Below are 25,033 nucleotides of genomic sequence, written 5' to 3' on the forward strand. Positions count from 1 at the left end.
CTCAAGTCTTTCCCAACTTAAAGGAAGAAAATGCTGTTCTGTAGTTATGCTTTTCCCTGTCGACCCTCTTTTCTCAACCACACTTCTAGAATAGTTTGACTTTATCACTCTCTCAGCGACTTCTTGACTGCAGTTTGGTCTCTGTCCTCATTGCTCCATGAAAACTGTACCTCCTGTAGTCTCTAGAACCTACTTGTCAAAATGATCTCTTCTCTTTGTAGCCTTTGCAGTATTTGTCACCATTGACCTTTTTTCTGCAAACTCATCCTTTCTTGATTTCTGTAATTTTTCTTTCCTAGGTTCTGTCTTCACCTCTCTGCCCAGTTCTTCTCAGTCTCCATTCACAACTCCCTTTCCTTAGTCTTAACTGTCTAAGTTCTAGATTCCACTGTATACGGTCTCATTGTATTTGTTCGTTCTACTGCTACATCTGCAATGATGACACCAAGTAACTGATGGGGACTCCCTTTTCTCCCTGAACTCCATGCTAACATGCCCACGTCTAAGCTCCTTTCCCCTTTGCTCCCCTACCCACACATTCATATATGCCACTAACACTTCCCCTTATCTCTTCACTTGTCTTTATTCTCTGTCCAGTAAATGGTATCGTTGCCTGCCGCACTCCCCAGCCCCTACTTCCTTCGTTTGGTAAGTGCTGTTGCTTCTGCTTCCTTAATGTCACTAGATCCATTCTTACAGCTTAATTGCTCTTGCCACAACACTAGTTCAGACTCTTGTTATGCCTTCCCTGAGCTATTCCTTACCAGTATCCAGCCTCCGGCCCCATAAGTCCCCAGTCTGCCTCTCACTACCCACTCCAGTAGCACTGAAGTACTTGGAGTTTTCCAGACACTTACGGCTCTTTGATGGCTGTGTATTTATGTCTCTTTCCTGAGAGTACGCCCCCCTCCGCTTGTCTCCAACAGTTTTCGTCTTTCAAGTTCCAACTTTTTGGTTGTATTCCCTGACTTCCCAAAACCTTAGAGGTTTACCCCTGCCGTGCTTTCCCCTCTACCGTTTTATTCTGTATGCTCTTTCATGAAATAGTTATTTCATTTTAATTGTTGGCGTGTCTCTTTCCCCACAAAATTCTTCAGCTCTGTAGCCAAAAATCATACCTTTTTATCTTTGTCTTTCCAAAATTTTATAATCCTTATTACATAGAAAGCATTAAAAAAAAAAAAAGGTGTGACTAGAACTAGATCATTTGGCATTACAGGGTTTTGTAATCTGTAAAAGATACGAGAGCTTTGATGTTATATGCAAACGTCACACTCACCCTGTAGCTTTTATTTTTTTTTATTTTTATTTTTCAACGTTTTTTATTTATTTTGGGGACAGAGAGAGACAGAGCATGAACAGGGGAGGGGCAGAGAGAGAGGGAGACACAGAATCGGAAACAGGCTCCAGGCTCCGAGCCATCAGCCCAGAGCCTGACGCGGGGCTCGAACTCACGGACCGCGAGATCGTGACCTGGCTGAAGTCGGACGCTTAACCGACTACGCCACCCAGGCGCCCCACCCTGTAGCTTTTAAACCCTAGTCTATACACACCTGTTGTCATTTGAATTCTGTGTTGGTGAAATCATTCACTTTGTGATATATCTACCTGAACTGAGCCACCATACCCAATAAGAGATACTCCTATGAAGTCAAATATCTTTTCAACTACCTTTTTTTTTCCCCTCAGCATAAACTAGAATGGGATTTGCAGCAGAGGGAGGAAGAGATTGCTGAATTGCAGAAAGCCCTAAGTGATATGCAGGTCTGCCTCTTCCAGGAACGGGAACACGCTTTACGCCTCTACTCTGAAAACGACCGACTGAGAATCAGGTGCCAACTAGCAGAAGGGAAATATTGGAGTTCTGTTTCTAAATTAAATGAAACAAGATAAATATCTCTATGGTCCTTCTCTTAGGTTGTGTTCCCCAGGAAGCAGACTCTGAGATGGATATGAATGCCTATAGGATGGTTAGTAGGTAGACTCTCAGGAATACCATCTATGAGCAGATTTGGACAGAGGAAGAATTTGAACTGTGATTCGATGGTAACAGTTAGCTTCAGCTGAGCTCTGAGGCCAGGACAGCCATTCAGAGGCAAAGGGGTTGAACATTTGTACCCCACTCATTGGATGTAGGCTGCCATCAGGGAGGGGATATAGACTTGGGAAAGGCTGCTGCCTTCAGCCTAGGACAGTTGCTGGAGAAGCTCTTGGGTGAGAAGTGTCTTGGTCCTGAAGGTAGCATCTGAGCAGTGGTCCACGATGTGGAAGCATCCCCTACTAAATTGTTTTTAAATTGTGGTAAAATATATTTAACATGAAATTTACCATTTTAGTCATTTTTAAGTGCATAGTGCAGTGGCATTAGGTATATTCACATTATTGTGCAGCCATACCACTATCCATGTCTAGAATACTTTTTCATCATCCCATATAGAAACTCTAAACAATATCTCCCCATCTCCCCTCCTCCTAGCCCCCAGTAACCACTGTTCTACCTTCTGTCTATGTATTTGACTTCATATAAGCAGATTCAGATAGTATTTGTCCCTTTGCATCTGGCTTATTTCATTTAGCACAATGTTTTCGAGGTTCACCAATGTTTAGCACATATCAAACTTTCATCCCTTTTTAAGGCCAAATAATATTCCATTATATGTATATACCACATTGTGTTTATCCCTTGGTCCATTGATGGACATTGGAATTATTTCCATCTTCTAGCTATTGTGAATAACACTGCTGTGAACATTGATGTACACATACCTGTTCAGGTCTCTGCTTTCAGTTGTTTTGTATATATACCTAGAAGTGTGATTGCTGAATCAAATGTTAATTCTATGTTTAATAATTTTGAGGAACTGCCATACTGTTTCCCATAGTGACTGTACCACTTTATATTCCCACCCACAGTGCACATAGGTTTCAGTCTCTTACTGAATGTGCATACCAACATTTCTTCTTTATTTTTTTTAATACTAGCTATCTTAATGGGTGTGAAGTAGTATCTCATTGTTTTGGTTTACATTGCCCTAATGATTAGTGATGTTGACATTTTCTGACATGTTTATTGGTCATTTGTGTATCTTTTTCAGAGAAATGTCTATTCAAGTCCTTTGCCCATTTTTGAATTGGGTTCTTTGATTTTTACTGTTGTTTAGTTTTAAGAGTTCTTTGTATATTCTAGATTGAATCCTTTATTAGGTAAGTGATTTCCAAGTGTTTTCTCCCATTCTGAGTGTTGCCATTTTATTCTGTTGATAGTCCTTTGATGCACAAAAGTTTTTTATTTTTGTAAGGTCCGATGGTATATTTTTCTTTTTGTTCCTTCTGCTTTTGATGTCATGTTTAAAAAATCATTGCCAAATCCAATATCACTTTATTTTCTTCTAAGAGTTTTATAGTTTTAACTCTTATATGTAGGTCTTTGATCCATTCTTTCTGAATTAGTATAAACACCTGATGTTTTAAAAATTAGAGCTAAGGTCTAAATATATCTTAACTCAATTTTAATTTGATGTTGCCATTGTCTTAAAAGTAAATCAGAAAGGAGGTCTTTTAAATAGGAAAATTTACTTCCTCTGAACACAATATGTGCTTACTCTATGAGAATTGCAGGGAGCTAGAAGACAAGAAAAAGATTCAGAACCTCTTGACCCTTGTGGGCACAGACACTGGAGAAGTGACCTATTTTTATAAGGAGCCTCCAAACAAAGTAAGTAATCTTTGGTACAGCATGGTAAGCATGGCTTTTATAAAATACAGGATGGGGTCCACCATAAGAGCAATTTTGGTACTTATTAAAGAAGATAGAAGGAGAATTAAATGTCATAGCCCCTAAGTTTTCAGAGCACTTGCTATAATTACAGACAGTTTTATGATTTGATTTATTTTTCTCTGAAAAAACCTTGGGAAGTAGTATTGTTTACCCCATTTTATTGCTTGGAAATCTAATTTTTTTTAAATGTTTATTTATATTTAAGAGAGTAGAGACAGAGTGCGAGCTGGGGAGGGGCAGAGAGAGGGGGAGACACAGAATTTGAAGCAGGCTTCAGGCTCCGCAGAGCCCAATGTAGGGCTCAAACTCATGAACCCCGAGATCGTGACCTGAGCTGAAGTCAGATGCCTAACCAGCTGAGCCACCCAGGTGCCCCTATTGTTTGGAAATCTAAAGCATAGAGGAGTAGATGTTTTGGGGGGAGATTAGAGAGGAAAGCAGGAGCAGAGTTAGTGTGGGAGCAAGTTGCAATACTCAGGTTTCTTTTTTTTTTTTTTAATTTTTTTTATTTTTGAGAGAGAAAGAGATACACAGAGCATGAGTGGGGGAAGGGCAGAAAGAGAGGGAGACACAGAATCCCAAGCAGGCTCCAGGCTCCAGGCTCCAAGCTGTCAGCACAGAGCCCGACACGGGGCTTGAACTCACAAGCTGTGAGATCATGACCTGAGCTGAAGTCCGACACTCAGCCAACTGAGCCACCCAGGCACCCCTCAGGTTTCTTTTTTAATCTGAAGTTTCTGCTGATAATAAAAGTAATGCATGGTCTTTATTAAAAACAGATAGATTTGAGAAATCGATCATATAAGAGTGGCAGTGTCGCATAATTCTATGTCCCAGAGATAAAACTCTTTTTCCATGCATATAGAAATATTTGTGTATGTATAGTATTTCCATTTTTATACTTGTATAAACAGTGCCTCAATGAGCATCTTTATGTGTATCTACATATACATCCTTTTGTGTTACCATTATTTTCCTAAAGGCCTTTGTCAAGGATCCCCTCCCCCTTTCTTTCAGCAGATATTACTAGATAACTCTGAAATTTAATTTTTTTAGTTTGTATTACCAGCACTGAGTTTTATCCAATTTGTTACTTTGTCCACTTTGGTATCTCACATACATGACATCCTTATATGATTATGGCAATTTTGACAAATTTGATATATGAATAGTGTTTGACCTACAGAAATAAAGCTAAAAAGTGAAATATGACATCTTATAGGGAGGCTAATTCTATACTTTTTTTTTTTTTTTGCCTTTTCAGGTCAGCATTTTCCAAAAGACTATCCAGCCTGTAGGTATATGTGAACAGAATGAATTTTCCTCAGCTTTCAGAGCAGGTACTAGCCACATTATTATAAATTCTCATTGATGCAGGATTCAAAAACAGTGCACATGATAAGAAATTTTTTCTACTATGTAGTGATAATGAATATTCATAGTGATGTCTTTGGTGGTTTCAGATTTCACTGAGCTTTCTTTCCTTTACTTCCTTGATGTTTTAATAAAGTAAAATAAAAAATACATAATTAACATGATGATGAATCATAAAACAGACTTGGACAACTTCTGGGATCACAGAATATTAATTCGATTCTAAGCCTCAGTCTCTTCTCTTTCTTTTTTTTTTTTTTAAATGGAAATCTTAGTTTTATATCTTTGCCTCTTTTTAGAAAATTAAGATGTAACTGACATATTACACTTGTTTTAAATGTACAACATAAGGATTCAATATTTGTCTATGTTACAAAATGATCACCACAGTAAGTCTGGATAGCATTCATCACCACACATGGTCATGCATTTGTTTTTCCTGTGATGAGAACTCTTAAGATCTGTTCTCTTAGCATGAGGTTCTTAAATCATTCTAGGAATTTTCTTCAGTGTAATTTTAGTGTTGCTTGTTTTTTTTAACATAATTTATTGTCAAATTGGCTAACATACAGTGTGTGCAGGGTACTTTTGGTTTTGGGGGTAGATTCCTGTGATTCATCACTTACATACAACACTCAGTGCTCATCCCAACAAGTGCTCTCCTCAGTGCCCATCACCCATTTTCCCCTCTACCCCACTTGACCCATCAACCCTCAGTTTGTTCTCTGTATTTAAGAGTCTCTTACAGTTTGTCTCCCTCCCTCTCTGTTGTAACTATTTTTCCACTTCCCTTCCCCCATGGTCTTCTGTTAAGTTTCTCAAGTTCCACATATGAATGAAAACATATGGTATCTGTCTTTCTCTGACTGACTTATTTCACTTAGCATAATACCCTCCAGTTCCATCTACATTGCTGCAAATGGCAAGGTTTCATTCTTTCTCATTGCCAAGTAGTATTCCATTGTATATATAAATCATTTTTTCTTTATTCATCAGTTGATGGACATTTGGGCTCTTTCCATAATTTGGCTGTTGTTGAAAACACTGCTATAAACATTGGGGTATATGTGCCCCTATGAATCAGCATTCCTATATCCTTTGGATAAATTCATAGCAGTGCTATTGCTGGGTCCTAGGGTAGTTCTATTTTTGATTTTTTGAGGAACCTCCACACTTCTAGAGCAGGTGTGCCAGTTTGCATTCCCACCAACAGTGCAAGAGGGTTCCCATTTCTCCACATACTCGCCAGCATCTGTTGTTTCCTGAGTTGTTAATTTTAGCCACTCTGACTGGTGTGAGGTGGTATCTCAGTGTGGTTTTGATTTGAATTTCCCTGATGGTGAGTGACGTTGAGCATCTTTTCATGTGTCTGTTAACCATCTGGATGTCTTCTTTGGAAAAGTGTCTGTTCATGTCTTCTGCCCATTTCTTCACTGGATTATTTGTTTTTCAGGTGTTGAGTTTGGTAAGCTCTTTATAGATTTTGGATACTAACCCTTTATCCGCTATGTCATTTGCAAATATCTTTTCCCATTCTGTCAGTTGCCTTTTAGTTTTGTTGATTGTTTCCTTTGTAGTGCAGAAGCTTTTTATCTTGATGAGGTCCCAATAGTTCATTTTTGCTTTTAATTCCCTTGCCTTTGGAGATGTGTCAAGCAAGAAATTGCTGCAACTGAGGTCAAAGAGGTTGTTGCCTGTTTTCTCCTCCAGGGTTTTTATGGTTTTCTGTCTCACATTTAGATCTTTCATCCATTTTGAGTTTATTTTTGTGTATGGTATAAGTGGTCTAGTTGCATGTTGCTGTCCAGTTTTCCCAGCACCATTTGCTAAAGAGACTGTCTTTTTTCCATTGGATGCCCCTTCCTGCTTTGTCAAAGATCAGCTGGCTGTACACTTGTGGGTCCAATTCTGGGTTCTCTATTCTATTCCATTGGTCTATGTGTCTGTTTTTGTGTCAATACCACACTGTCTTGATGATTATAGCTTTGTAGTAAAGACTAAAGTCTGGGATTGTGATGCTTCCCGCTTTGGTTTTCTTTTTCAACATTACTTTCGCTATTTGGGGTCTTTTGTGGTTCCATACAAATTTTAGGATTGTTTGTTCTAGCTTTGAGAAGAATGCTGGTGCAATTTTGATTGGGATTGCATTGAAGTGTAGATTGCTTTGTGTAGTATTGACATTTTAACATTTATTCTTCCAATCCATGGAATGTTTTTCCATTTCTTTGTGTCTTCTTCAGTTTCCTTCATAAGTTTTCTATAGTTTTCAGCATACGGATCTTTTACATCTTTGGTTAGGTTTATTCCTAGGTATTTTATGATTCTTGGTGCATTTGTAAGTGGGGTCGATTTCTTGATTTCTCTTTCTATGGCTTCATTATTGGTGTATAGAAATGCAACTCATTTCTGTACATTGATTTTTGTATCCTGTGACTTTGCTAAATTCATGTATCAGTTCTAGCAGCTTTTTGGTGGAGTCTTTTGGGTTTTCATGTAGAGTATCATGTCTGTGAAAAGTGAAAGTTTGACTTCTTTGCCAGTTTTGATGCCTTTTATTTCATTTTGTTGTCTGATTACTGATGCTAGGACTTCTAACACTGTGTTAAACAACAGTGGTGAGAGTGGACATCCCTGTTGTGTTCCTGATCTCAGGGGAAAGCTCTGTTTTTCCCCATTGAGGATAATATTAGCTGTGGGCTTTTCATATATGGCTTTTATAATATTTCAGTATGTTCCTTCTATCCCAACTTACTTGAGGGTTTTTATTAAGGAACGATGCTGTATTTTGTTTTGCATCTATTGACAGGATCATATGGTTCTTATCCTTTCTTTTATTAATGTGATGTATCACATTGATTGATTTACGAATATTGAACCAGCCCTGCAGCCCAGGAATAAATCCCACTTGATCCTGGTGAAGAATTCTTTTTATATGCTATGGAATTCGATTTGCTAGTATCTTGTTGAAAATTTTTGCATCCATGTTCATCAGGGATATTGGCCTGTAATTCTTCTTTCTTTGTGGGGTCTCTGTGTGGTTTGGGAATCAAGGTAATACTGGCTTCATAGAATGAGTCCAGAAGCTTTCTTTCCATTTCTAATTTTTGGAACAGCTTGAGAAGGATAGGTATTAACTCTGCTTTAAATGCCTGGTAGAATTCCCCTGGGAAGTCTGGTCCAGGACTCTTATTTGTTGGAGATTTTTGATAACTGATTCAATTTCTTCACTAGTTATGGGTCTGTTCAAATTTTCTATTTCTTCCCATTTGAGTTTTAGTAGTGTGTGGGTATCTAGGAATTTGTGCATTTCTTCCAAGTTGTCCAGTTTGTTGGCATATAATTTTTCATAGTATTCTCTGATAATTATTTCTAGTTCTGAGGGGTTGGTTGTGATAGGTCCATTTTCATTCATGGTTTTATCTGTTTGGGTCCTCTCTTTTTGAGGATTCTGGCTAGGGTTTTATCAATTTTGTTTATTTTTTCAAAAAAAAACAGCTCTTAGTTTCATAGATCTACTTTTTTTTGGATTTTGTATTTATTTCTGTTCTAATCTTTATTATTTCTCTTCTTCTGTCTTGGGGTTTCTTTTCTGTTCTGCTTCTATATCCTTTAGGTGTGCTGTTAGATTTTGTATTTGGGATTTTTCTTGTTTCTTGAGATAGGCCTGGATTGCAGTGTATTTTCCTCTTAGGACTGCCTTTGATGCATCCCAAAGGATTTGGACTGTCATGTTTTCATTTTCATTTGTTTCCGTATATTTTTTAATTTCTTCTTTAATTGCCTGATTGATCCATTCATTCTTTAGTAAGATGTCCTTTAACGTCCATGCATTTGGAGGTTTTCCAGACTTTTTCCTATGGTTGATTTGAAGTTTCATAGCATTGTGATCTGAAAATGTGTATGGTATGATCTCAGTTCTTTTATATTTTTTTGAGGGCTGTTTTGTGACCAGTATGTGATCTATCTTGGAGAATGTTCCATGTGCACTCGAGAAGAATGTGTATTCTGCTGCTTTTGGATAAAAAATTCTGAATATATGTGTCAGGTCCATCTGGTCCAGTGTATCATTCAGGGCCATTGTTTCTGTATTGATTTTCTGCCTAGATGATGTGTCCGTTGTTGTAAGTGGAGTATTAAAGTCCCCTGCAATTACCATGTTCTTATCAGTAAGATTACTTATGTTTGTGATTCATTGTTTTATATATTTGGGTGCTACCAAACTGGATTCATAAAACTTTATAATTGTTAGCTCTTCTTGATGGATAGACCCCGTAATTATGATATAATGCCCTTCTTCATCTCTTGTTACAGCCTTTAGTTTAAAATCTAGTTTGTCTGATAGAAGTATGGCTACTCCAGCTTTCTTTTGACTTCCAATAGCATGATAGATGGTTCTCCATCCCCTCACTTTCAATCTGAAGGTGTCCTCAGGTCTAAAATGGGTCTCTTGTAGACAGCAAATAGATGGATCTTGTTTTTTTATCCATTCTGATACCCTGTATCTTTTGATTGGAGCATTTAGTCCCATTTATATTCAGTGTTATTATTGAAAGATATGGATTTAGTGTCATTGTGTTATTTGTAGGTTTCATGCTTGTGATGTCTCTGGTCCTTTGTAGTCTTTGCAACATTCCCCTCACAGAGTTCCCCTTAGAATCTCTTGCAGGGCTGGTTTAGTAGTGATCAATTCCTTCAATTTTTGTTTGTCTGGGAAAACCTTTATCTCTCCTATTCTGAATGACAGGCTTGCTGAATAAAGGATTCTTGGCTGCATGTTGTTCCTATTCAGCACATTGAATATTTCCTGCCACTCCCTTCTGGCCTGCCAAGTTTCAGTAGATAGGTCTGCTACTACCCTTATGTGTCTACCCTTGTAGGTTAAGGCCTGTTTGTCCCTAGCTGCTTTCAGAATTCTCTTTATCTTTGTATTTTTCCAATTTCACCATGATATGTCGTGTAGAAGATTGATTCACATTACATCTGAAGAGAGTTCTCTGTGCCTCCTGTATTTCAATGTCTGTTTCCTTACCCAGATTGCAGAAGTTCTCAGCTATAATTTGTTTAAGTAAACCTTCCATCCCTTTCTTCTTGTTCTGGAACTCCTGTGATACAGATATTATTCTGTTTCATTGAATCACAGTTCTCTAATTCCCTCCTCGTGGTCTAGAATTTTTTAATCTTTTTTCTTGGCTAGGTCTTTTTCCATCATTTTATCTTCTATTTCACTTACACTCTGCTCTGCCTCTTCAATCCTCGCTGTCACTGCATCTAGTTTATTTTGTACCTCATTTACAGCATTTCTTAATTCATCCTGACTACTTTTTATTTCCTTGGTCTTTGCAGCAATCGATTCTCTGCTGTCTTTTTGCTTTTTTTCAAGCCCAGCGATTGATCTTATGACTATTATTCTAAATCCTTGATCAGATATAGTGTTTATATCTGTTTTTATCAACTCTTCAGCTGTCAGAATTTCTTCTGAGGAAAATTCTTCCATTTTGTCATTTTGGCTAGTTTTCTGTGCCTTACGTGTTTTAAAAGCTTGTTATGTGTCCTGCACCTGGGAGCACTACTATATCAAAGAGGGGTCATATACTGTCCAGGGCCTGGCCCTTCAGGAGGTGTTTTTTGCAGTGTGTTAGGTGCTCTCTGTTGTTGTGACTCTGGTTGCTTTATCTCCCTACTCATAGTGATGTTTTGGACCCTCCACCAGGTGTGCTTTGATTTGTTCATTGAAGTAGTCCTGGAAAAAAAAATTTTTTAGAAAAGGGGGTCGGGGGGCAGTGGTGGTGGAAAAGGCCCTGTCCTGTACAAAGAGAGAAATGACAGGGGTGGGGAAAAAGAAAGGAAAAAAAGAAAATTAACTGGGCAGAGAAACTATATGGCTTAATCCAGAGAGAGAAGAAAATAAAGAAGGAGATATAGAACAGGTATAAAGAGAATAGATTAAATATGTCTGCTTAAATAAACTAACAACCAGAATACAGAATAACCGGACTAGAGAAGGGAAGAAATAAGAGGGAGAAAAGGAAGAAAACATATACACATATATATATACACACATATATATATATATATATACATACACACACACACACATATATATATACACACACACATATATATATGTGTGTGTGTATACATGTGTATGGGTGTAAATACACACACACACACACACACACACATATGCATATAATAAGAATGATCCAAGAATTAAATCAGAAAATGCAAAAATGCTGGACTGATATCTGATGGTGCCTTGGAACTGGTGGCAGCACTGGTCTGGAGGAGAGGCTGTCTGGTCTGGTTAGTGTCAATCTTGCTCAGGTAGACACCCAGTTACCAGGTGCGGAGGGGCGTGGTTTGGTGTAGGTGGGTTCCGCCTCCACTGTGGGCCCTCTGTTGGTTCCCTGAGGCCCCACCCTGTTGGTGATGGGAAGAAAAATGGTGACATCCCAGTCTCTCCTCCCCAGACCCCCGGTGTCCCAAACCACTCTGTTCAGGCCATCCTCACAGTACTGCACAGTGGGAGTGGGGCTATTTTTTCCCCCCTCTCTCTTGCTCCACAGTCTCCCATGCCTGGTCTCATCTGGGGTTCAAACCCAGATGTCTTAAAGGGTCCTGCTCTGGGCACCCCACCAAAGGGCCTCCTCTCAGTGCCACATGGGTCTGAACAAGGTGGATTGTCCTGCTCTACTGACTCTGACGCCTCCCTGGTGCTAGGCTGGGATTTAAACCCTGATGCCTTAAAGGGTCCTGCTCTGTGCACCCCCCTTCCTGGGAAGTGCTGCTCCACCCCACCGATAAATGGCCTCTGGCTGGCGGGTGCAGGCAGGGTCCTAGCATTGCTTATTTTTAAAATCCCCATCTTTAGAAAATTGGGTGATAAATCACAACCAAATGTTTAGACTTAGTTTTCCTTATTCCTTACCTTTTTTGATTAAATAAGATTTTATGAGAATAGATACAACTCTAAAGGAAAATTTAGTGTTTATTCTTTAGAAAGGTGAATATTATTATCCAGAAGACATCCTGGCATAGTTCCTTTAGAGAGATTCCCATTTGAAAAACTATTACTATAGCCATTGGATGTTTTCATTCTTCTTCCTTTTCTTCTCTTACAGGTAAACCCAACCAGACTCCTCTGCAGAGCTAATGTTGATGCTCAAATAGCTAAGAAAAATTAGGTAAGGGTCTTGATTAATTTTTGTTTTCTGTTTTAGATTCTAAAGTAAGCAAAAGAAAACCAGCAATGAGAGAGAAAGAAGAAAGTTCTGAGCAATACCAGGGAGACATACAAACACTTACCCTGCAGGTAAAGAATTTATTTTGGCAGACCAGAACAGTTTCTGTCCACAACTTTAGCTTTGTGTAGCATACCTTTGTTATCATATAAATACCTTCTTACATACATGTTACATCTATTCATCAAGTGATAAAGAAAATATAGGTTGTTCCTAATTTCCAAGGAAATTATTTTATATTTTAAAACCATTATTCTCTTTTGAGCCATTCTAGAAGCGCTATTGTGAACCTTCTATTCCTTCAGCTTATATACAAAGCCTTACCCAACAAAACTATCATACAGTAAGAATTCCCTTTGTGATTGGCCTAGGGAATCTGTGCTGATAGATTGACCTCTAGGGGGGTAAATTGGTTTATTTAAGTGCATGTATTCTACGGGTGCCTGGGTGGCTCAGTTGGTTGAGCGTCTGACATCGGCTCAGGTCATGATCTCATGGCTCATGAGTTCGAGCCCTGCATCAAGCTCTGTGGTGTGACCTTCAGATCTTCTGTCCCTCTCTCCCTCTCTCCCTCGCCCTGCTTGCACTCTCTCACAAAAAATAAATAATTTTTTTTTTAAAGGTACATTGGCCTAGGAAAGTCATGAATCATCCTATTACCATCTGGTAATTGTGTATCATTTGCAACCAGGATTTTTCATCTAGTTGCACTCAAGTTCCTGTCCTTACTGGGGAGGAGTAACAACAGAGCAGTCTGTTGCTTTAAATGACAGTTTCTGCCTTTGGCTAGTATCTCCATTTGGAGTCATGACAGCCAGAATCAGAGAAGGAAATTACATTATACTGATTTTGCCCCACCTTTTAAAGTGAAAAATGAAGAAGAGTCATTCTATTTCTGTGCAACGAGGGGTTCTTAAGAGGAAGACAGTCCTAAAATTCCAAAATAGGAGATAGTGAAAAGATGAGAATCTTAGGGTAGAGGAAACTGTATTTTCTAGCTTTTTGCGTGTGATGCTTTTTGTTTAGTGTGGACAGAGCTTGCTCTTTTGTAGCCTAACCCCATTTATAAGACATTAAATAAAAAGGAGAACACTTAAGATTTTTCTTTGTTTTGCTGCTGTGCTTTTGTTTGTGGGTTTTTTGTTTGGCTTTTTACACTTTTCTGGAGCAAGGCTGGCTTTTAGAGGTAATAAATAAGTGGAAGCAAAGCAGGAGTGGATATGCCACACCCCATTTGGCCTACCTAGGTGGAAGCGCTGCAGGCTCAGCTGGAGGAACAGACCAGGCTTTCTCGAGAGCAAGTTGAAGGGCTCATAGAGGACAGACGGATTCGCATTGAGGAAATACAAGTGCATCAACAGAGAAATCAGGACAAAATCAAAGAGCTTACCAAAAGGTGAGTGTTCAAGAAAGCTGTACCTGACAGATTTTTGCATTTTTCTGAGTGGCTTAAAAGTGGACGGTCCTGGGGCATCTGGGTGGCTCAGTTGGTTAAGTGTCCAACTCTTGTCCTGCCCTGTATGCACAATAGGCACGCAATAAACATTGAGTACTTGGTGATCCTTATCAAACTGCACCTTGCTGCTTCTTTTCTGTGTTAAACATTCTACATTTAAAATTTTTTTCATGTTACGTTTTTCATCGCTTTATTTATTTATTTTTTTATTGTCATCTTAAACTTCTCTAGTGCCTCTTCCCCCACTTGAAAGTATGGGGATTAAAATTGGATGTGATACTTAAATTAAGATTTCTGGCCACTGCAGAGTAGGAACTGCCTTCTGGCTCTTGCCGGCTCTGTTTCCTTGAACACAGCAGTATGTTTGCATTTGGCCAGCACTCCTCCACCTTCGTTTTTATTTTTGGTATTTTGGCCTTACGCATAGCATTTTCAGTTTTCATTGGATTTTAACTGTTTTTAAGGGAACAGTGTGTTCATTATTTATTTATTTAAAAAAAATTTTTTTTAACGTTTATTCATTTTAGAGACAGAGAGAGACAGAGCATGAATGGGGGATGGTCAGAGAGAGAGGGAGACACAGAATCTGAAACAGGCTCCAGGCTCTAAGCTGTCAGCACAGAGCCCGATGCAGGGCTCGAACTCACGGACCACGAGATCATGACCTGAGCCGAAGTCGGTCGCCCAACCGACTGAGCCACCCAGGTGCCCCTAGGGAACGGTGTTTTTAAATTTTCATGGTAATTTGTAATTTTACAATTGTCTTCTAGAATATTAATAACCATCCTGGTTTAACATCATCTACATAATCTGAGCACATGATCAATCCCTTACATTAGATAGATCATCCTAAGAATATTGAATGGCATGAAATCCAAGGCCATTAGTGACTGTCCTTTGGGTCTCTTTCAAACCACTTATACATTAACAAGATCCTACTCGCCCAGTTTGTAATTGAGAACATAATGTAAGATAGAATAAAATAACTCGTTGAAAGCAAGAGAGATCCTTGTGGTAACTGAATCGATCTCTTTCTTTATACACATACATGTATACCTGAACATATATACATTCATCTGGTGACAGTTATCCTGCTTTGTGCCTGCATTATGCTATTATTTCCCTTTCTCTGCATATCCTATTACTCATGAAAAGAACTGAGTGTGTCTGACATTATTTGGTCAGTGGAAAATTACAGTGATTGCCTCATGGTATTTCATATTCTTTGCAAGCAGTTTGATCATTTGATACAGTATTTTTCTAGGTGTTGATGTTAAACTGATGAACTGCTAACTTCTAGATAGATTTTTTTTTTTTTTGAAGATAGAACATCATTCGTCTATTCCAAAATCTCAGTAGTCGGTGAGAATCTATTCAGTACTTTGTGTCTGTTTAGTAGCTGGTACTGTCCTTGAAAATCTGGTGGTAGCAGTGCAAAAGTAAATGATAAATAAGGTATCAGCTTCCACTCAGGTTAGAAAATACGCACGGTGGGACACCTGGCTGGCTTAGTTGGTGGAGCATGTGGTGCTTGATCTTGGGGTTGTGAGTTTGGGCCCCACATTGGGTATAGAGATTACTTAAAAATAAAATCTTTTGAAAAGAAGAAGAAAAATAGGGCATCTGGGTGGCTCAGTTGGTTAAGTGTCTAACTCTTGATTTCGGCTCAGGTCACAATCTCCTGGTTAGTGAGTTCAAGCTCCATGTCAGGCTCTGCACTGATAGCATGGAACCTGCTTGAGATTCTCTCTCTGTCTGTCTCTGTCTCTCTCAAAATAAACTTTAAGGACGCCTGGGTGGCTCAGTCGAGTGTCCGACTTCAGCTCAGGTCATGATCTCACAGTTCTTGAGTTCTAGCCCCACATTGGGCTTGCTACTATCAGTACAGATCCTCTGGCCCCCCCATCTCTCTCTGCCCCTCCTCCACTCATGCTCTCTCCCTTAAAAATAAATAAAGATCTAAAAATAAATAAACTTAGAAAAAAAACGGAAAATATGCCTTTTGATAGTTAAAACAGCATCGTATATAAGCAAGTGTCGGATTGTAGCACAGGCATAGAGATTTAAACTGACATGGAATTTTGGAGAATAGAGAAACTAAATGGGCTTAAAGTTGCCACGATGCCTCCATGGAGGAAGTTGATCTTGAGAAAAGGATAAGATTTGATACCAGGCAGTTTACGTGTGGAGCACAGCATAAACAAAAGCAAAACTCTTTGACATTTTAGAACTTGTGTTCACCCTCAGGGAATAGTCCACATTTGTGCAGGCTATGTGCAAATATTTCTATAGGTCTTTTAATTATATAACCTGAAATTTAGGAAAATATCTATAAAGCCCAGTCTGTTAGCCAGTGAGCAAGGGTAAGTACAGTACACTTTGTCTTGTAAAACATGTAAGATTGCCAGTGACCAGGTTAAGTGTGTTTTTAAAAGTGTTAATGATATTTTACAGAATTCACGGATTTCACAATTTTTAAAGAACCTATATCTTCCCTTTGTCTGAATAACTATGTGTCATAGGTGCCATGTAAGCTTCTTCGTGTCCACATTTGTATTTTCTTTCAGTCTCCATCACACCCAAGAACTTCTCTATGAGAGCACCAAAGACTTTTTGCAACTCAGATTTGAAAACCAAAATAAAGAGAAGTCATGGGTGCTTGAAAAGGATCATTTGATGTCAAAGATTAAGCAATACAGCATGCAATGTAAGAAGAAAGAAGATAAAATTAGAAATGTTTGGCCAGTCATTCATGAGAATCATCATCACCAAAATGAATATGTTAAGGTAGTTTTCTTATGTCTTATAGAAATTGTTAATTTTTCTGGAAAAGTTGAAAGAATTCAGAGAATTTCAAAGAACCTGAGAATTGTCATACAAGATTCATTCAGTTCCCAAAGCTGTTATAGCAGCAGCCTTAAGAAATAGGTTTTTTGGGACACCTGAGTGGTTCAGTCAGTTAAGCATCCAAGTTCAGGTCATGATCTCATGGTTCTCAAGTTTGAACCCCACATTGGAGTCTCTGCTGTCGGCGTGGACCCGCTTGGGATCCTCTATCTCCGTTTCTCTCTGCCCCTCCCTGGTTCGTGCGTGAACTCTCTCTCTCTCAAGAATAAGTAAACATTAAAAAATAATAGTAAAAAGAAATATATATATTTTTAAGTTTATGTATTTGAGAGAGAGAGAGAGAGAGAGAAAGAACATGAGTGGGGGAGGGGCAGAGAGAGAGGGAGACGGAATCCCAAGCAGGCTCCACACTGTCAGCACAGAGCCCGATGTGATGCTCGGGCCCACGAACTGTGAGATGATGACCTGAGCTGAAACCAAGAGTCGGACGCTCAACTGACTGAGCCACCCAAGCACTCTAAGAAATAGTTTTCAAAGAGTAGTGTTATCATTACAGTGTTTGCATATTTAGAAAATTAAACTACTGATTGATTCGTTTATTCATTGAACAAATACTTATAACACTCCTACTACGGGCTAGGCTCTGGAGCTACAACAGTAGATAAGTTAGACCAGGCCTGCCTTCATGGCATTTACATTTTCATGGGTGAGAATGGGGACATCTGGCTGGCTCAGTTGGAAGAGCATGTGGCTCTTGATCTTGGGGTCATGAATTCGAGCCCCACACGGATGTAGAGACTACTTAAATAGATAAAAAAAACTTTAATGGGTAAGAAGGGAACATTAACAAAGAAAATGATTGGGGCGTCTGGGTGGCTCAGTCAATTAAGCGTCCAACTTCGGCTCAGGTCATGATCTTGTAGTTCATGAATTTGAGCCCCATGTCATGCTCTGTGCTGACAGCTTGGAGCCTGGAGCCTGGAGCCTGTTTTGGATTCTGTATCTCCCTCTCTCTGTGCCCCTCCCTCTCCCGAGCTCTTGCTCGCTGTCTCTCTCTCTCTCAAAATTAAATAAACATTTTTTAAAAATGATAGATTATTAAAAAGTAAGTGGTATTAAGGAATTAAAAAGATTATATGAAGATTGTATGTAGTTGCTAAAAGTCTACTTTCGTAGGGAAGCACGGGGACCCTCTGTTAATGTCTGATGTTTTTGCCGAGACCTAAAATGGTACAGAGCCTGCTGTACAGACCTAGGGGATGAGCATTTCAAGCAGAGGGAAAAGCAAATTTAAAGTATGTTCAGGGAGGGGCAGCTGGCTGGCTCAGTCGGTAGAGCAAGTTCATGAGCTCGAGCCCCACATTGGGCGTGGACCCTACTTTACAAGAATTTCAATTTAAAAAGAAAAGTATGTTCAGGGAAGAGGGAGAATATCATTGTGGTCATAGAGGAATAAGCAAGAAGGAAGTGGAAAGCAAAGAGGTTGATGGGTTGGGGGGTGGGGGCAGCAGCCAATTGTGGAGGATGCCTTCTAGGGCCTTTACATTCCTGGTGAGAATAATTTAGCTGTAAACATTGTATCTCTTTGAAGGATTGTGTGTAAGGAAGAAACATCTGATTTAGGTTTTTGTAGATCTTCTGGCTGCTTGATGGAACATATATAATATTTGTTGTTGTTTCTATTTAAAGGAAACTTCAGGGGCGCCTGGGTGGCTCTGTCTGATGAGACTCTTGGTTTCAGCTCAGGTCATGATCTCACGGTTCGTGAGATCAAGCCCGCATCAGGCTCTGCATTATTAGTGCAGAGCCTGCTTGGGATTCTCTCTCTCTGCCCCTCTCCTGTTTGTGCTTTCACTCTTTCTCAAAAATAAATAAACTTAAAAAAAAATTGAAAGTAAAATAAAGAAAAACTTCAGAAATGTGTCCCAAAACATATATTGTAATGTCTTATTTGAGATAGTTCTGAGCTCCATTATCTGATTCTTCTCAGATCCAAGATATTTGTTTTATTTTAAAGAATTTCTACTATGTACACTTCAGAAAAAGGTTGAGAGAGTCCTCTAGAAATAAGAGGCTTTCACATTCTCTCCAAAGTTCCTTGCTGTCTTGTTCCTTAACTCGTTTTAGACTTAGGGAAATCCTTTCTTTCCTTGCCTAAGTGCTATTTGAATTACCAAAATTGTAATTTTTTTCTCCTTCTGACCTGCAGTCCCTAAAAGATAAGTTAGTACAAGAGAAAAAATTGTCCAACATGTATCAAGAGCAGTGCATTTCCCTAGAAGAAGAACTTGCCCGAATTCGTGAGGAAGAGAGAGTGAGGAGAGAGATCTTCAAGGTACAAAATTCTCTGCCACCTCTGATGGAGTGGGAAGTGCAGATGGTTTGGGGAATGCTTCCCTCATCTTCAAAAATGCCTTGCCCTGTCCCTATATTTAGGATCGCACTAACAAGATGGGGAGGCGCTTACAGGTGATGACAAAACGCTATGAGGCCTTGGAGAAGCGGCGTATCTTGGAAGTGGAAGGCTTTAAGACAGATATTAAGATTCTCCGGCAGAGGCTGAAAGACTTGGAGCAAATACTCTATAAGGTAATTGCTGATTCTGAATGACCAAGAGAGAGAAAAGGGGTGCAGGTGAGGAGACGTGGCCATGAGGCCTCCTCAGAAGAGAAATGTGTAGACACACCTCACTAAAATCAGTTTAGTGAGTACACACCAGAGGGAAGACTAAGTAGACTGAAATCATTGATTGCATCAGTGTACTTCTGTCTTAGCTAAACTTAGCAGAAAGCTTCATCCCTCCCCATTCAAGAAGTAGAGTACAAGAACTGTGTCTATTTTACCAGTGGAGAAAGTGAGTAATTGAGTAGTAAAGTAATTTCTCCCTATCAAACACAGCTTTATTTAGAATTCAGGTTGCCTCAGGATCCTTCTTAAGGAGATTTAACCAGTCATCCACATATCTTCAATGATTGCTATGTGCCAAACAAGGTCAATTGTGGAAAAGAAGAGATGCTTTCTTTGATTCTTTGGCAAATTTACCAGTAATGTTCATATCAGTGTCTTTTTTTACTCATTATTATTTATGATCTCTGTCCCATGGCTTCTTTACTGCTATGTGGGAAAGCCAAGAGTGTCACGCCTTTTCTGCTTTAATTGTACTCTACATTTTCCTTCTTTTAGTTAGTCGTTAAGCAAACTAAGGACTGGATTTCTCTTAGGTACTACAAGTCTCACAAAAAGGAGCCAGAGAGCCTAACCTTTCTGACCGATTTCTTCCCCTGGCGTGTGCTATAATCATTTCTTCTTCTTTTTTTTTTTTTCCAATCTCTAGGCAACACTTAATGCCCAGGCAAACCAGGATCTTGCCATTCTGTGTGAGGTGCGTGACAGCAATAGACGGGCACATAAGCTACAAGGAGAACTGAAGAACCTTAAGTCCAAAGTATTTGGTCTGGAGAATGAACTTAGACTCTGTTGATGTTTACATTTAGAAATGGCCCTCGTCTGGAATAGGTCTGCTTCCTGAAATCTGAGGAAAAGGTCATTTTCTCCCAGAATCTGTACACATAGAGTCGGCTAGGACAGTGATATCCATCATTATGAAGACCGGGCTAAGAGTTAGGGACCACTAACGGAGCTCTTCTTGCTGTTTTAGCTATAATTTTTGCTGTCCTATTAGCTTTTTTTTTTTGGTCTGGATTGTAACCTTTCCCACATTTTTTCTCCCTCTTAAAATATAATGACAGTTTTTTGTTTTTTTAAGAAGGCAATGACAATGAAAATTTAGGAAGAAAGTATTTTCTTCACTCAGCTGGGCTGAGTGTCAGTAGTTGGAACACTTTCCCTGAGATCAAGGCATCCTCTGAGGTTGCCCAAGGCAGCAAATCACATTCTGTCAAATGTGAACAGGTAGTAATTCTGCTATTTAACTTTCTTCCCTCATGAGCGGAATTACTTTTTTTGGATACCCAGTCTCAGGAAGTTTCACCAGAGGGCACTAAAGACCTCTTCCTTTCTTTCTCCCTTTATTTCTCTCTTTTTCTTTCTAGAGACTCCATTTTTAAACAAAATGTTCAGCTAGGAAAATAAAAGTGCCACTTTTCTAAGAGTGAGTGAAACTTCAGTGATCCTTGTATGAAAGCTCATCATTTCACCAATAACATGTTTTTTAAAAAATAATGTATATATTGTATATTACACATTAACTATTTTTCAATAAAAATGTAATTGAGGATATTCTAGTTTTCTATAATTTGTTAAAAACCACATTTATAACTTTGTTAATGACTTTACTTGTTCCAAGTCTCTGCAGTTTTGTACAAGTATTAAAGTTTTGCTCTGAAATTCTATGATTTAATAAGCCTTTTTGTTTTGCCTAGTGCCAAAATAGCAACTGTAATGAAAAAGTAGTTCTTTAAGTGTTAGAACAAAAAGAAGAACCATCCACATATGTAAGTCCCTCTAAAGTCCAAGACTAATCCCTCTGGGAATTTCTGGCTGAACTTGTTAGTTGAAAAAAACCTGATCTGTTATCATAGATATTAAAGAAGAAAGTAGCATCTCCTACTGGCAGTTCAATCACCATTTTCTTAATACAAATATGGAAACCTGAGTTCTTTCCTTTGTCCTGGATGAATCAGAATGAGGCTATACTAAGCTAAGATCAACTGACTGTCCAGAGGCTGTCCAGGTACATATGCAATTATTTTGGTCCAGATGCAGAACAATTTGCTTTGTAGAGGATGTAGATGGAAAAATGGATAAAGTTTTAGTGCCACTACCTTTGGTTCTATCACATATAAACGAAGAGATGTTTGTGAAATAAGAGGAGGAGGAGAATGAGAGCCAGTTCGATGGAGGCAGCAAGAGCAGAGGAGTAGATAATCCTAAGGGCCGATTGCCTCATTTTTCACAGAGGGAATAAAATCAAGTCCTTCCACTGAGAGTGAGATGGGGCACTGCTGTGGTGCGGAGCTTGAGAAGAGTGAATGTTTGGAAAGAGGAGAGGGCACTGGTGAGGGGCAAGGGATAGAACCATTAGGAGTAGGTTTTGATGAAGGATTTGGTGAGTTGAATTGGCTGCCAATGAAAAAAAAGTCTAAGATTCCAGCAAATCACTGTCTGCGTCATGTGTCCTAACTTACCAAGTAGGTAAAGGCAGAGAACCAAATGGATCTAGAATAGGCAGACAGGAGAAAGGGCCAAAGGGAGGCACTGCAAAGAAAATGTTTCAAAAGGTGGTGTTTGTTTTTAAAGTAAGCTCTAGGCCCAAGGTGGGACTTGAACTCAGGACCCTGAGATAAAGAGTTACATGTTCTACCAACTGAGCCAGCTAAGTTCCTCCAAAAGGTTTTTTTGGGTTTTGTTGTTTGTTTGTAAATCTGTTAATGGGTGTAAGCTGTGAAGTATTCTACTCCTGGACTGATTGGTAGCTTAATTTCAAGTCAGTCCTACAAAAAGAAGTGTGAACACAAGCTGAACTTGTGGAACAGTTACGTACTTGATTACTTGGTGTCTAAGGTAGCATCATAGTATACCCATATTATTGTGGATGGGATAGCTCTCTTTTTGGAAGCGATGTAATTTTTTTCTGAACTACCAGATGATAATATTCACATCTTAAGTGGTACATAAGTATGTGGAGTGAGATTGTTACTAAGAAACCTACTGCCCTTGCCATAGGAGCTTTCTGGGAGCTTGGCTGTCAAATAGAAGCTATTATTGCTTTTGTTTGCAGATCTTGGCATCTCTTTGCTTTTTGGGCTGCGTGGCTTCTTTCTGAAAACTGAGCCAGCCATGCTTTTTTTTTTTTAATTGTGTTGTATTGACACATTAACAGACCAACAAGTGCCATAGAATACAAAGTTGAGAAATAGACCCAATTAAATATTGGAATTTAGGTTACTGTAATAGAGTCAATTCAAATTGGTGTGGTAAATATATATTTGTTTTAGTTAAATATTTATTATAAAATCATATGCTTGAAAAGTTAATACATTTACCTCCATCTCAATCTATCTTCTTAGATAATTGTGGGTTCACATGTGGTTGGAAGAAATCATACAGAGTAAGATGTTATTTGTCCAGTTTCTCCCAGCCATTCCATTTTGACATGACTAGTCTGCTGTTTTTTGCATCCCAACAAACTCCAAATTGGACCACGGTGTTTCTGATGGACCTCCTGTTGGTTTTGTGGCATTTTCTTTCCTCTTTTGGCTCACGATTGTCCAATCCACTAAACATCTTCGTATTTAACCATATCGGTGCTAATTTTAAATTAGTACAATCTTGATACTACTTTGTTGACTGTTCTCTGTCTTGACATTTAGAAAGGGATAATGAAATATTAAATGGAGGGATCCAAAATCTGAATGAGTCTGATGTATTGTCATGCATATTTCTGTAAGATTTCATTTGGCCACAAGCTCGATAATTGGTCAAGATTGGACTGGTCTGTCTGGGATTCTTTTACTTAACTAGAGTGATTCTCCACTCTGCCCTACACTCTTGTATCACTTCCTAGGCCAGGGCACCACCTGATAAGCTTCTACAGAAGAGCTATGCTCTCTATGTGCCAAAAGCTATGCTTGCTTTCTTGCTTTATATCAAAGCAATGAATTCCTTCCCCCCCAAAATGACCTTATTAAACTCTTCTTTATATGTTCTTTGTTCAAATCCTCTATAATGTCTTCAGGATTCTGTATTTCACCTGTACTCAGTCTGACCGTAACCTTGAATTCATCCTGCCCCATCTTGTGTCATGCCTGGCCTCCAGCTTCACCTCCTGAGCACTCTCATTTGAGGGTGCCACCCCATCCTCACACGTTCTTGCTTCGTAGATCTCTCTGTCCTCTCTGACTCCTCTGTTGGCTGGGTTTGCTCACTCCTTGTCTGACTCCCTTCTGCTTATCATGTCAATGTCAATATTCCCAGGACTCTCTCACCCACAGGATCCTCCCTAGGTGATCTGCTTTTCCATGATTCCAGCAACTAATGGTGAGAATGTTAGGGGATTTCTTTGCCTAGAGGTATCGAAAAGCAGGAGTAATCTCCCTTGAGAATAGTATGAAATTTAAAAAAAAAAACAAAAAACTTTTATTATTTTTAATTTTTTAATTTATTTTTTATATACCCAACATGGGAACCGAACGCACAACCTTGAGATCAAAAGTTGTATGCTCTGCTGACAGCCAGGAACAGCATGGAATTTAAGAGAAAACCTACCTGAAAGCAAAGTATCCACCTAGTAAGCAAAGGTAGCACTGGGATGGGAAACTATATAGCAAAGGGTGACTGAATCCAGATGAGAGAAATAAATCAGACTGATTTGAAGTCCCCAAGTTCACTTGCTAATGACTTAAAGGAAAACAGAACATGAAATGTCCCCTAAAATGAGCTGGGATAATGGAATGCAGGGGTTTTCCATGTGTATCTCTCAGTGACTTGCATTGACAGGCCTCTTTTTAGGGTAAGATGTCAGGTTGAAGAGCAGAATCTTTGTTAAGGCAGAAGAATTTTTTTGAAGCTCTAGGGAATATAAATACTTAGGAAGAACTCAGCATTTCACTTTCTCCCAAAGTGATTTCTTACACCCAACACCCACCCTGACCACCCTACACTACACCACACCCACACCACGTATGCAGTGAATATATGAAGGGCCAGGAAAACAAAACAAAAAAATCTCATCACATGACTAGTTGCGCTGTCCTTGTCCCAAATCACTAGACTGGGTTTCTCTCCTTTCTTCATAGCTTAGCCTGATGAGAGCGTTCTGTCTCAATTGATTCTTGGAAACTGACTTCATTTTTTTTTTTTTTATGGTGAAAAAATTTATATTTAGATTTAGCCAGCTGGACTCAGTTTAGATGATCCCAATTTTGTTGGCAACATCCAAAGCGTCATAGTCAGGAGCCAGTGGAACATATGTCTTCTTCCCTCCACTGGGCCTGACCAGGGTGTTGACCTTGGCCACGTCAATGTCATAGAGGTTCCTCACAGCCTATTGGATCTGGTGCTTGTTGGCCTTGACATCCACAATGAAGACAAGTGTGTGGTTGTCTTCTATTTTCTTCATGGCTGACTCAGTGGTCAGCGAGAACTTGATGATGGCATAATGGTCAAGGTTGTTTCCCCTGGGGACGCTCTTTCCTGGCTATTTGGGCTGCCTTTGAAGACACAGTGTCTTGAGCCATCAAAAGGTAGGTGGCATGCGGATCTTTTTTTTCCTGTGACCGTGGACCCTTTTAGCACCGCTTTCTTGGCCTTCAAAGCCTTTGCTTTGGCTTCAGCTTTGGGAGGGTCAGGGGCTTCCTTCTCTGTCTTCAGTGCCAT

General features: G+C 39.2%; 1 protein-coding gene and 1 pseudogene across 8 annotated transcripts in view; one reads left to right on the forward strand and one right to left on the reverse strand.

Annotated features, from left to right (window-relative positions):
- The window catches only part of CCDC77 (coiled-coil domain containing 77), a 31,417-nt gene extending 10,482 nt beyond the window's left edge, over positions 1-20,935 (forward strand). For all 8 annotated transcript variants that reach the window (XM_058744093.1, XM_058744098.1, XM_058744097.1 and 5 more), the window contains 9 exons: positions 1,690-1,832; positions 3,619-3,715; positions 5,043-5,118; positions 12,373-12,464; positions 13,641-13,789; positions 16,417-16,636; positions 18,906-19,031; positions 19,133-19,285; positions 20,031-20,935. In XM_058744093.1, coding sequence (XP_058600076.1) covers positions 1,690-1,832; positions 3,619-3,715; positions 5,043-5,118; positions 12,373-12,464; positions 13,641-13,789; positions 16,417-16,636; positions 18,906-19,031; positions 19,133-19,285; positions 20,031-20,177 — 1,203 coding nt within the window. In that variant the 3' untranslated portion in view covers positions 20,178-20,935. The remainder of the gene's footprint in view (positions 1-1,689; positions 1,833-3,618; positions 3,716-5,042; positions 5,119-12,372; positions 12,465-13,640; positions 13,790-16,416; positions 16,637-18,905; positions 19,032-19,132; positions 19,286-20,030) is intronic.
- Positions 20,936-24,513: 3,578 nt separating this feature from the next.
- Positions 24,514-25,033, reverse strand: LOC131484069 (large ribosomal subunit protein uL23-like; annotated as a pseudogene).

Source organism: Neofelis nebulosa, chromosome 8 (genome assembly GCF_028018385.1).
Source record: "Neofelis nebulosa isolate mNeoNeb1 chromosome 8, mNeoNeb1.pri, whole genome shotgun sequence".
NCBI lineage: Eukaryota > Metazoa > Chordata > Mammalia > Carnivora > Felidae > Neofelis > Neofelis nebulosa.